General features: G+C 37.1%; 3 protein-coding genes across 4 annotated transcripts; all 3 read left to right on the plus strand.

The window, feature by feature from the left end:
- The first annotated feature begins 338 nt into the window (after positions 1 to 338).
- On the plus strand, positions 339 to 4,351 carry LOC147857980 (cell division protein FtsZ homolog 1, chloroplastic-like). The gene is made up of 6 exons (XM_087327151.1): positions 339 to 701; positions 1,193 to 1,292; positions 2,268 to 2,497; positions 2,740 to 2,907; positions 3,026 to 3,259; positions 3,733 to 4,351. The coding sequence occupies exons 1-6, from the start codon at positions 387 to 389 to the stop codon at positions 3,982 to 3,984; spliced, it is 1,299 nt and encodes a 432-aa protein (XP_087183277.1). The 5' UTR covers positions 339 to 386; the 3' UTR covers positions 3,985 to 4,351.
- Positions 4,352 to 5,530: 1,179 nt separating this feature from the next.
- Positions 5,531 to 7,491, plus strand: LOC147857981 (thioredoxin F-type, chloroplastic-like). Its single transcript, XM_087327852.1, has 3 exons — positions 5,531 to 6,019; positions 6,862 to 6,961; positions 7,080 to 7,491. The coding sequence occupies exons 1-3, from the start codon at positions 5,655 to 5,657 to the stop codon at positions 7,218 to 7,220; spliced, it is 606 nt and encodes a 201-aa protein (XP_087183978.1). The 5' UTR covers positions 5,531 to 5,654; the 3' UTR covers positions 7,221 to 7,491.
- Positions 7,492 to 8,796: 1,305 nt separating this feature from the next.
- LOC147857982 (Rhodanese/Cell cycle control phosphatase superfamily protein) lies at positions 8,797 to 11,278 on the plus strand. 2 transcript variants are annotated; one of them, XM_087327836.1, is made up of 3 exons: positions 8,797 to 8,941; positions 9,415 to 9,780; positions 10,699 to 10,854. In XM_087327836.1, the coding sequence occupies exons 1-3, from the start codon at positions 8,837 to 8,839 to the stop codon at positions 10,714 to 10,716; spliced, it is 489 nt and encodes a 162-aa protein (XP_087183962.1). In that variant the 5' UTR covers positions 8,797 to 8,836; the 3' UTR covers positions 10,717 to 10,854. The 2 variants fall into 2 exon arrangements, with proteins under 2 accessions (XP_087183962.1, XP_087183961.1); XM_087327835.1 differs by having other exon boundaries at positions 8,799 to 8,941; positions 9,415 to 9,752; positions 10,699 to 11,278.
- Positions 11,279 to 11,653: the final 375 nt, after the last annotated feature.

Raw genomic sequence — 11,653 nt, forward strand, 5'->3', positions numbered from 1 at the left:
AGTGGATGGCTGGTGCCACCTAAAGTTCTCGAGACAATATATATAACAAACCCAAACGAATGTGGCTTCAGGGAGCAAAGAGCACGTAAAGAAAGAATGTGTATATATATACATATATACTAGTGGGTCCTTCCCCCCAATCAATCCTCAATTCCACTAGTAACTTTCCAAAGGGTTTGTTTTTCCACTAAATATAGAAGATATATGAGCTTAATAGCTATAAGGCTAAAGCAACAACACTATAGTATTACTAAATTACACATAATACCCCCCCCCCCCCACCCCCCCCCCCTACTTCTCCCCTGTTCTTCATCAAAAGAGAAAAAGACCCAATTCACACCCTCTCTTCTTCTTCTTCTTCTTCTTCTTCTTCATCATCATCGACAATGCTATCTCAGCAGAGCTTTGTCTCCCATCAGAGCTCTTTCGCCTTCTTCTCTGCAGAACCTACCTCCTTACCCAAGCTCGCATCTGCACACTCTCCCCTCCCCTTCTCTCTTCTCTCCATCAAGAAGAGATTCCCCTCCATAAAGGCTTCCTTTTCTCCTTCGTCATCGTCATCGTCATCGTCTTCTTCTTCGTCTGACCCTTTTTCTTATTCTTCCTCTTTGCCCCCTTTTAATGGCGCTCGTATTAAGGTCATTGGAGTGGGCGGCGGTGGGAACAATGCTGTGAATCGCATGATCGGAAATGGCCTTCAGGTTTTCTTTATTTAATTTCCATTCTCTTTCACATTATGATTCTAGGGCTTATTTTATTTAGTTTTTATTTCTCAAAATAATTTAATGTTATGCTATGCCCTGTTTTCTTCTAGTTTTGCTCATTTTCTCTTCCTTCTCATGCTAATGCCAGGGTTTTAAAAAAATAAAATTTAATTTAGTTTTTTGATTTGTTCTGATGCTTTTCTTCTTGTTTTGCTACCCTTCTCTTTTTATTCACATCAACCACAGGGTTTATTTACATTTTTCTTTCTCCAGTTTTCGTTCTGATTTTCTAGTCTTTCCTCTCCTCACTTTCTATGTGTATTAATGCGAAGGTTTATTTTCTTGAATTTCTATTATCTTTATGCATTTCTTTGTCTGTTCTTATTTATCCGTGTTCTGATTTCCAGTTTCTCTGGCTCTGTTTATATATTTTCCCGTTTTTTAATTTATCCCTATTTGATTTGATTTGATCTTTCTTTCTCTTCTAGGGTGTAGAATTCTGGGCCATCAACACAGACTCTCAAGCATTGCTGCAATCTTCTGCCCCTCAAAGATTGCAAATCGGGGAGCAAATCACAAGGGGATTAGGTATGCCCGTTCCTTTTCTCAAGGTTCATTGTAATCATTCATATATCAGACGAGGTTTTATAAGCATTTTCCTACCGTGATTCCTACATTCCAATTATGAGAACCTAACAATCTGAGTTTTTGGGTTCGAAATGGAGCATACTTTTGCTTAGTGCGATGGGTTTAGGATTTATGATTCATATATGAATCCAAACAAAGATAATAGAGAAATACCCTTAATAACTGTTGGAAGCATGGGGAAAGTGGGTTCTTTCCCACAGTTTGAAAATGTTGAATAATGGCTTAGTCATTTTTCTGACAGAGGGAACAAAGATCATATATAAACATACACAATAACTGAGGGAACAACTGAAAGGTGGGCTCTTTCCTGTATGGGCAAATATCTTATAATACCTGGTCATGTTTTGGAAATTAATATGGATTTGGGACTTGATATTATGACCTTATGAATGTATAGCAGAGTCTCTGCCGCATATAGCAATGTATATGAAGAATAAAAGCTCACACAGGTGAGGGAAACATGAGGAAAAGTGGAGGCTTGTTCGTTTATTGGAAACTTATTATTGTCTACACAAGAAGTCTTAAGACAATGTTCCCCTTAACAATTTCTTAAGGCATTGTGGATTCAAGAACTCTTAAACAATATTCTCACCGTGATTCCCCGTAGACATTCCAGATTTGAATCTAACATTATGAGGGTAAAGATGTCTTAGACAATGTTCAAACAATGCTTCTCAAAATGCCATGGATTCAGACCTAACATTACAAGACTCTTTTTGTGAGGCAGAGACATATGTAACTATAACTATGGTCAGGACCCGATATTGCACTTTTCCCACATCGTAACAATGTCAAAATTTTTTTCACACATGAGGAAAATAGTTGCAATTTTTTTTTCTTGACATGCTTTGCGAAAATTTTGTGAAGGGGGTGGGGGTACAAAACAAGGATTGAATTTTGTTTTCATATATTCAGGTACTGGGGGAAAACCTGAGCTTGGTGAATCGGCAGCTGAAGAATCAAAGGAAGCGATACAAGGAGCCGTGGCCGATGCTGAACTTGTTTTCATTACAGCTGGGATGGGTGGCGGAACTGGATCTGGTGCTGCCCCTGTTGTTGCGAGAATGTCTAAAGAAGCTGGTAACCTCACTGTTGGGGTTGTTACATACCCCTTCAGTTTTGAAGGTCGCCGAAGGGCTGTACAGGTAGTATGGTGCTTTCTTGTTGTTTAAAATTAGTTCATGCTTATTCTATCAAAATTCATTGAACCTATATTTTTATTAAGTTTTAATTGTGATTTACTATCAATCTCTGTTGTTTTACTGATTCTCTATTCTTTTTACTTAAAAATGCATTAAAACGTTCATTTGGCATTTAGATGCATTGAATTCAAAATCCCAAGTAATCTTATGAAAACATATGCTCATGTTTCCATCTTTTTGTTCAGGCCTTGGAAGCCATTGAAAGGCTTCAAAAGTCAGTGGATACTCTAATTGTTATACCCAATGATAGGCTGCTGGATATTGCTCAAGAGCAGACACTGTTACAAGACGCTTTTCTTCTTGCAGATGACGTGCTACGGCAAGGTGTGCAGGGGATCTCGGACATTATCACAGTACGATGTGCTTAAATGAATGAATGAATCTAGCTTTGGATACTCTTTTGTATTGCAAATCTACAAGAACTGAATACAATATATATTAGAATGACATGCATATTTCCTTCTATTATAGGTTCCGGGTCTTGTGAACGTGGATTTTGCAGATGTGAAGGCAGTTATGGCGAACTCAGGTACGGCAATGCTGGGGGTTGGAACGTCAACGGGTAAAAACAGAGCTGAGGAGGCAGCACAGCAGGCTGCCTCTGCGCCTTTGATTGAAAGATCGATCGAGAGGGCAACTGGTGTCGTTTACAATATAACTGGGGGCAAGGATCTAACACTCCAAGAAGTCAATAAAGTCTCTCAGGTACCAACTGAACACATACAAACACACCTATATGTGTATGTGTGTATACCAAACATATATACATTCATGTATGTTTATGTGTGTATATCATATATATGTACATGCATTTACATTTATATATATAACATGTAGATGCTGTGTAAATACACATATACATACACTCTTTAAAAAATTAAAACTCTGGAGGATGGTGGAAATTTAAATCAAGTTAGAAATTTGGAGCCATCATAAATCATCAAAACAACTTCATAAATGGTTCATTATCTAAACCTATGATCAGTCAAATAACATGACTTGAAAAGCTACAGACATGACACAACAAAAGAAAAGTTAAAAGGATTATTGCAAATGTGTTAATCTCCCAAGCTTTGATGTTTGGCCATACATTTTCATGAATATATGGTAACGTCACAAATGCTGTATTACAGATACCTTTAAGATCCTTTCATAACTACTTATTTTTGTGAATATAGGTGGTAACAAGTTTGGCAGACCCATCAGCAAATATTATATTTGGAGCTGTTGTTGATGAGAGATACAACGGGGAAATTCGTGTGACAATCGTTGCTACGGGATTTTCTCAAACCTTCCAAAAGAGTATAATAGATCCAAAGGCTGCAAAGCAAGAGGGAGATAAAGCTAAACCCACAGACACTAATGCAAAAGAGCCGACTACTACCGGAAAGATTTTGCAAGGATTTGCCAAAAAGGGTGGTTTTCTGTGAAGTTGTATTGCGTGTTTGTTTGTTTGTTGATCTTGAGTTCAAGTCAAAAGGTGAATGTTTTGCCCATCTCGTTGGAACTCATGAACTTCAACCATGGTGGGGTTTTGACAATTGCGAAGATCCACGCGGAGAGAAAGATATTAAGTACCCTCGGTCCATCATGTATGATGCCTGGCAAAGCATCTGATTTTTATAGCCAACCTCGAAGCATTTCCTACTTATTGCATTATCTTGTGAGGGTTTGGATTGTTTTTGAGACAATTGGCTTAAATTTGCATCATACTTGTGCAAAAAGTTATGTAAACTTGGAAGAAGACTATGAATTTACATGGAACCATAGAAACAATAAGATTTTCTGCTCTTCTGATATTTCATAGGAAGGCTGATTGATTAAACCTTGCATTCTAACAAATTTTTTCTTTGAAATATTGATAGACAGGTGTTCCTTGAGCTTGCTCGAGAAACAATACTATTAATGGTACGAGGAAAGGCAGAAATATTGATAGACAGATGTTCCTTGACCTCACTCGAAAAACTATACTAATGTTACGAGGAAGGCACACATAAATGAAAGAACTTTGAGAGTATTGTTAAATGACTGTCATTCTTATGATAATTTATGAAGATATAATCTCCATTTCGAACGAGTAGTTTTCTTCTCCTCTTCTGTTATCAACATTTATAAATTTCATACTCAGCATGATGATCGATCAAATGATTGATGTGAGTCATGATCATAGGGCATGCATTACTTTGACCATTGCTGTTGGACACAGTAAAACACATTAATTTGAGCTTCATTCTCATGTAGTCTCATGCTTGGTGATTGTCACAATTCAAATTGCATCTGATAGTGACCTGCAAAGCTCCCAAGAGTTCCCATGTAAAGGTGGCCTCATCTGCTTTCATTACAAAAAATTCATTCTGAATATTTGAAGAGCCAGATATATATATCGGGCTGGAAGGGTTTGCTCACTAATAGTATACATGCTACACTATACCAACTACTGTATTCTACTGGGAGCTCATTACACTAGGACTTCAATAATACTTCCAAATGCTCACACTTCTTCCCTTTGTCAATGTCTGCATGCATTATATTCAATCTCATTCAAACCGTGAATGAGGTTCATTATACCTGTTGGTCTTTAATGCAAGTGTTTGCTGGGAAAATTACTAGTGTACACCATTATATCTATTTGAATGATGACAGGATCACTGCATCCGTTTCTGCAAATCTCACCAAATACCAAATGAGCAGAATGAAGTGGCAAAATTGATATTTGAACCAATATAAATAAGCCGAAAAGTAATGAGCTGCCGAATCTACATTATAGAGCAGGATGAATCCATAAAATGTGCGAATAACCAGAGAGCTGATATTGGTAGAGCCAGCTTCAGCTTGTTAACAGTTTTTGGTTCCAGGGAATTCCACATAAAAATTTGGATGAGGGCTAGTTTTGTAATTTGTAAAAACCAGAGAGGGAGGTACTATTGGTGATCTCCTCTCTCTCTCTCTCTCTCTCTCTCTCTCTCTCTCTCTCACTCATCTTCAGCCACAATTTTTAAAAGCCCCAGAAAAACAGAAACCGAAGAATAAGGAGAGGACTCGAGATTTTTCACATTATTAGGGTGTCTCAGAGTCCCCTTCACTGGATCAGTTCGAAGCCATGGCTTTGCAAGTCACTTTCAGGGCTTCAGCATACCCCATGGCTTCTTCTTCTTCTTCTTCTTCTTCTCGTTTTCCTTGTTTAAATATTCCGATGAAAAAGAAGGATCGCAGGATCAATGCCATTTCTTCATCTTTCCCCACGTCTTCTTCCTCATCATCTTATTTGTACGAAGAATCGCGTCATCATAATCATGATGGAAGCAAGAGATCTGATCGTCGGATCACCATCCCCAAAGCAGTGGAACAGGTGGATTCCGATACAGCAAAATCAGGGGGTGTGGTGGAGGTCACACAAGAGACATTCTGGACTGTTGTTGAGGCAGCTGCAGACAGACTCGTCGTCTTGGATATGTACACTCAATGGTAAAGAGTAGATATTTCGTTCTTTTCCACTTTTCTCCACGTGTTCTCTGTCTGAGAAATAGGTAGATATATAATTAACGTCCACTGGAGAATGAACACGATTGAACTGCATATGATGGGATGGAGCCAATTGCGGGGATCAACCTTGGATTCTCTAAATTTAATGACTTTGATTGTTTGTTGTAAATTACCAAGCTCAGACTGTTGTTTCTCTCAGTTAGAAAGGTTGCCTGGAGAGGAGATCAGAAGGTAATCTGTTCAGCACCCATATACCAGGGAGAGGTCATCTTCATCCTTATCATCATGGAAGCAATATATCTGGTGGAGATCAGAATTTAATCTGTTCAATGCCTATATACCAGGGAGAGGGGTCATCTTCATCCTTATCATCATGGAAGCATTAGATTTGGTGGAGGTGACACAAGAGACCTTCTGGATTGTTGTCGAGGTCGTGGCAGACAGATCTGTTGTCTTGGATATGCACACTCAATGGTTAAGAGTAGATACTTTGTTTCTCTCTCTTCATGTGTCTCTGTTAGAGAGATAGATAAATACATTAAATTCCTACGACGAGAGGCTGAATATGATCAATCAGTGTGTGGGTTTGAGCCCATTGCGAGGATAATTCGATGCTATGGCGTAAAGCACCAAACCTGTGTGGGGAATGATTGTGTTGCAAACAGAACTTAGTATAGGATAGAAGTTTGATTAAGTCATTGCGTTATGCCGTGGTTACATTGTATCAGAAAAAATGATCATTGCATAACATGAAATAATATCAATTCTACATCACATACGTTCAAGAGAGTGGGGGTCATTTCTCTTCTTGTTTCCTGAAACAGGTGTGGGCCGTGTAAGCTAATGTATCCTAAGGTGGTAGAGTTATCAGTGCAGCATTCCGATATTTTGTTTCTAAAGCTTGATTGCAATCAAGAGAATAAGGTTAGCTGTGTTTCTTGAACTTTTTTACATTCTTTTAAGGTGAAAATGTTCCGAAAAAACTTGTATCTCTTTTGTGTTCATTTCTGGCCTTTTTCATTCTATTGGTGGCTTTTTCAAGGCATTGGCAAAAAGTCTGGGAGTTAAAACCGTTCCAACATTCAAATTATTCAAGAACAGGAAAGAGATCGCAGAAGTGAAAGGTGCAAAGTTTGATGAACTTGTTCAGAAAATTCAACTAGCAAAAACGGGCAATCTGTAGAACATGAACATATATGCATTACATATATATCTACATAATCTAACCTTTTCCAAGCTATTGTACATGTTTTACTGAGATTTACACTCAAATGTTGAGGTAACTCTGGCCCTATGCGTGTTTGCTTACCCAATATGTATTTGTGTAGATGCCTCAATTTCACATTCAAAATTGGGTTCATGTAAATCCTGTATCATGTCATTTCACTGCCTTCTTTCTTGCCAATGTAAAGAATATATTGATACTATACATAGTGATGATCATATTGATTCAATCAGTGTCTCATATTGATGAGTGTGATTTATACAATGTAATCTCTTCAAGGGACATGTGATTACTTTATTACTTTGGGGATTGGGTGTGGATATATATCCTTCTTTTTGGATTATATCAAAGTCAAAACATGTAGAAATTTGTATTTTATGTTAATGAAATGATGAAGTTTTCAACATATAAGAACTCTGTGTATCTTCTTGAAACAGCTAAGAATAAAGTAGCATAATGGGTTCAACACTTGAATGGTTTATTTTACAATATACACGACTCCTAAATCTTCAGAACATGAAGGATAATGTGCTAATTAATGATTTGTTTCACAATGGAAGTAGTGGAAGAACGAACTTAATTGGATGAACAAGAGGCATCCTCTGCACTGTTCGATACTAGGTGAATGTTACTCATATACGCATACAAGATTGTCTTCATCTTTTTAAAGGATTGAAATGGATAACATCTGAGAGGAATATGCTTAGACAACATTTCAATGTAGTTTGGTTCAGATGTTAAGTAGACTTGATATGCTTAGACTACATTTTAATGTAGTTTCATTTAGATGTAAGTAGACTTGAGCGTTTTTATGTTGGAATGAAATTTAGAGAAACTAAGGAGTAAATCTGAAAAGCAATTATTGAGACAGACAACCTGCAACCCAGTGATACACCTCATTATATTGATTGGTGTTTCATTTTCAAACTAGAATTGAACAAACAAGAGCTTCAAGATATTGCTGCTATTCATGCAGTTTTCCATTCCTTTATGCTGAGAGAGATCAAAGGTGCGCATAAGTCATGCCATTTGTAACAAACTTTGAACTAGTAGTAATCGAATTCATTGACACCTTTATCTCAATTAACATACCCACGTTTGTTAATAGAAAACATGTGTATTTCTCCTCAACAACATTCCACACCATTTTGTTCTTTGTTTTTCCATTTGTCAAGTTTTTTAAATAATCCATCATACATACATTACATGGACACAGAATGGATGTAACTTAGAATAGAGAAGCTGGTTTATGAGCCCCCCCCCCCCATTCATTTGGCATTTGTAGAAGGCGGCCAATGCCCGGAAAAATTGCGCAGAAGGAATGATAGAAAGGAATCAATCCATGAGATGGAGAAGAGAAAGGGATCGTCGGTCCGGCCACCGAGAATAAGTGGACCTAAACTCTTTTGCTCCTACTTAGCCCCCCACAAAAAAAATAAGTCTTTAACACAAAAAGAAAGAACATCATCATAAAAAAGGCTTGGCTTATCTCAAATGAGAGAGATATCTCTGTTGGCCTGTGAATGAAGAAATATCTTCACTATTTGGACTGTGGAGCATAGAGAGAGCAAGCCATGTCTGGACTGAGCTCTCTTTCTCCTCCTCCTTCTCTTTCTCTCTCTTTCCAACCCATCATCAGAAAGCTACCTCAGACTCTCCCAATACACTCTTCTCTCAGAGTAAGTGATTCTTTCCATTTTTATTACCTCTCTCGCTCTCCTGTTCTTTGGTCACCTGAAAGCTTAACCAAAAAGAGAAACAAATCAAGAAATCCTTAGCAAAATTTTAGCAAAAAAACAAAAAACAAATTCTCTTATGAAATATTTGTAAGCAACGATAAAAATAGCAATTTTATTTTTTTGTTGGGATTACTAAATCATGAAGTTTCTTTTGTGATTATTTCAAGCAAAATTTTCCAAAATGCTTCAACCAAAATGTCTCATTTGTAAGAAAACGTTTTCCTTGAACATTGCAAATCATAAGATTTTCCTTTAAAAATGCAAGTGAAAACATTTTCTCGTGAAATTGTATCTCAATCTCCTGTGAAATTTGTTCTGGTGAAATTGGATCAAAATCACTTGAGCGGAACAATTTAAGTAAAAAGGAAGAAAAAGTAAAAAGGAATGAAATATTAGAATCTCTTGACGAACAGGATGCACAGGAGCTAGTTGGGATGAGGGTGATAAGGCCAGTTTCCCCTTCTGAAGCGAATAAGGTTATATTGAAAGAAGGTTATAAGTTGCTTGACGTGAGGCCGGCGTGGGAATGGGAAAGAGCTTCTGTCTCTGGATCTTATCATATTCCTCTCTTTATTGAAGATGAAGACCCAAGCTATCTGACCCTCTTCAAGAAAAGCATTCAAATGGGATATGGTGGACTTTGGATGGGTCAGAGACTAACTGCAAAGAATAAAGAGTTCTTTGAAGAGGTTCGATCCAAATTCCCCCGGAAGGACCAAAAGCTTCTTGTTGCTTGTGGAGAAGGATTAAGGTTTGTGTGGCTTGAAGACCAAAATCAGGTTATATTGATTGTTGTGATTACATATGTTTGTCCTTCTTCATGTTTAAGGGTTGTTTATTGAGTGAGATGTTTGATCTTTGTCTTGTGTATTAGCATTTTTGTGTGTCTTTTTTCTTGTTTGATTGAAGAATGATTAAGTGTGTGCATTATTGATAAAACGTTTGTTGCAGTTTTTTTGTACTGAGTGAAATGTTTGACCTTTGTCTTGATGTTCTGTTTGCCCCATCAAGTTTGTATTTTTTCGGTTTTTTCCTTGTTTTTTGCTTGATCGAAGGAGTGTGTATATTGTCGACAAAAAGCTTTTTGCAGGTAATGAAGGATTATGGTGTGTATTGAATGAGATATTGGGTACAAGTTTTTTGTCTCTTTGAAGTCGATTTTTGCTTTGTTTCAGTCAAGGATTCTCACTGTTTTTGCTGAGATATTGATCTTGTTCCCAATATTTTGCATTTCAAATTTGCTTTTTGCTTCTCCGTTTTCATTGGAGAATGATACATTTGTACGTCAAGATATTTTCATGATGTTTCCCCTTAGATTTGTTTGATTGAACAAGGATTAAAGTGTCTTGAGATATTTGATGTTGCCATGAGGTTTCCTATTTGCTCATCTTTTAAATTTGTTTGCTTAATTGAAGAAGGATTAAGGTGTGTATTGAAATATTGATCTTGTCGTGGTGTTTTCCCTTTCCGGTTGGTGTTTTGCTTTTGCCTTTTCGATTTGTGCACTTTGACTAAATAAATGATTAAGGTGCTTGTCGAGATATTGATCTACTATGTTTCCCCCCATGATATTCCTCTTTTTAAATTAGTTTTTTTGATAGCTTGATTGAAGAAGGATCAGTCCATTTCCATGTTGTCACATTGATTTAGCCTTATCCTTTTTTTCTTGCTTAAGCTTGAACTCTTCTATTTGCTAGATCGTTGTTGGCCCTTGATGAGCTACACAATGAAGGGTACACAAACCTTGCATGGATAGATGGTGGCTTCTCCAAGTCCCGATCCGATCACTTCCCTGATGTCCAAGGTCCAAGTATGCTTCAATTTGCAAACATAGGTGGAGTTGCTGAATACCTTGTGAAGTTTTTGCTCTTTGGTCAACGTGTGATTGGTTCGATGTCAAAAGCAAAGGCTATAGAAGATAAGAATTTGTGATAAAATAGATCTAGAAGTTGAGAGTGTATGTTTGGAGGTTGGGGCCTACAACCATTGAGATGTGGATTATTGTGTCTCCCATGTATGATATATATTGTATGACTAGGAAGTTGTATTAGTGCTCTACTGGTCATCATCCGTAGTGTATTAAAGCATGAGTGATGTGTCATGTCATGAATGTCCCAAGTTGATCATCTTGAGATAGTCAATGTTACGGTGTTGATTACTCATTACTCCAATCTCTCACAATTCTGTTGTCAACAATAGAAAAACAAACTTGAAGGATCCTTAACCTGAATGTCCAAACTTGACTGTTCAGATAATGTCATTGTGTTTTTTATGCTCCATGTAGTTCATGGTAACCTTGGCTTATAGTCACCCTACTTGGGCATAGAAAAAAACATTCATAAAAGACATTTGTGTTGGACATGTAAAATAGCGTGATTATAAATTAAGGATATCTACCATTGTACTAATGTTCGACAACTCATGGTAACCTTGACTTATAGTCATGAATTTAATGTTCTTTCTTGCACTAATTGATTTTGAGTACATTTTATGCATAATATCTTAATTACCAAGACATGAATATGTACCTATGCATGAATGGATAATCCGTCTAGTTTGACAAGATTGCTATAAATTACATCATAGAACCAGATGATTACACATCTAATTCCATAACAAATCTAAATAGCCCTGAATTATGTTCTTCATAAG

The sequence above is a fragment of the Azolla caroliniana genome, unplaced genomic scaffold (assembly GCF_043228905.1).
Source record: "Azolla caroliniana isolate FFs.n. ecotype wild unplaced genomic scaffold, voAzoCaro1.0.p SCAF_11, whole genome shotgun sequence".
NCBI lineage: Eukaryota > Viridiplantae > Streptophyta > Polypodiopsida > Salviniales > Salviniaceae > Azolla > Azolla caroliniana.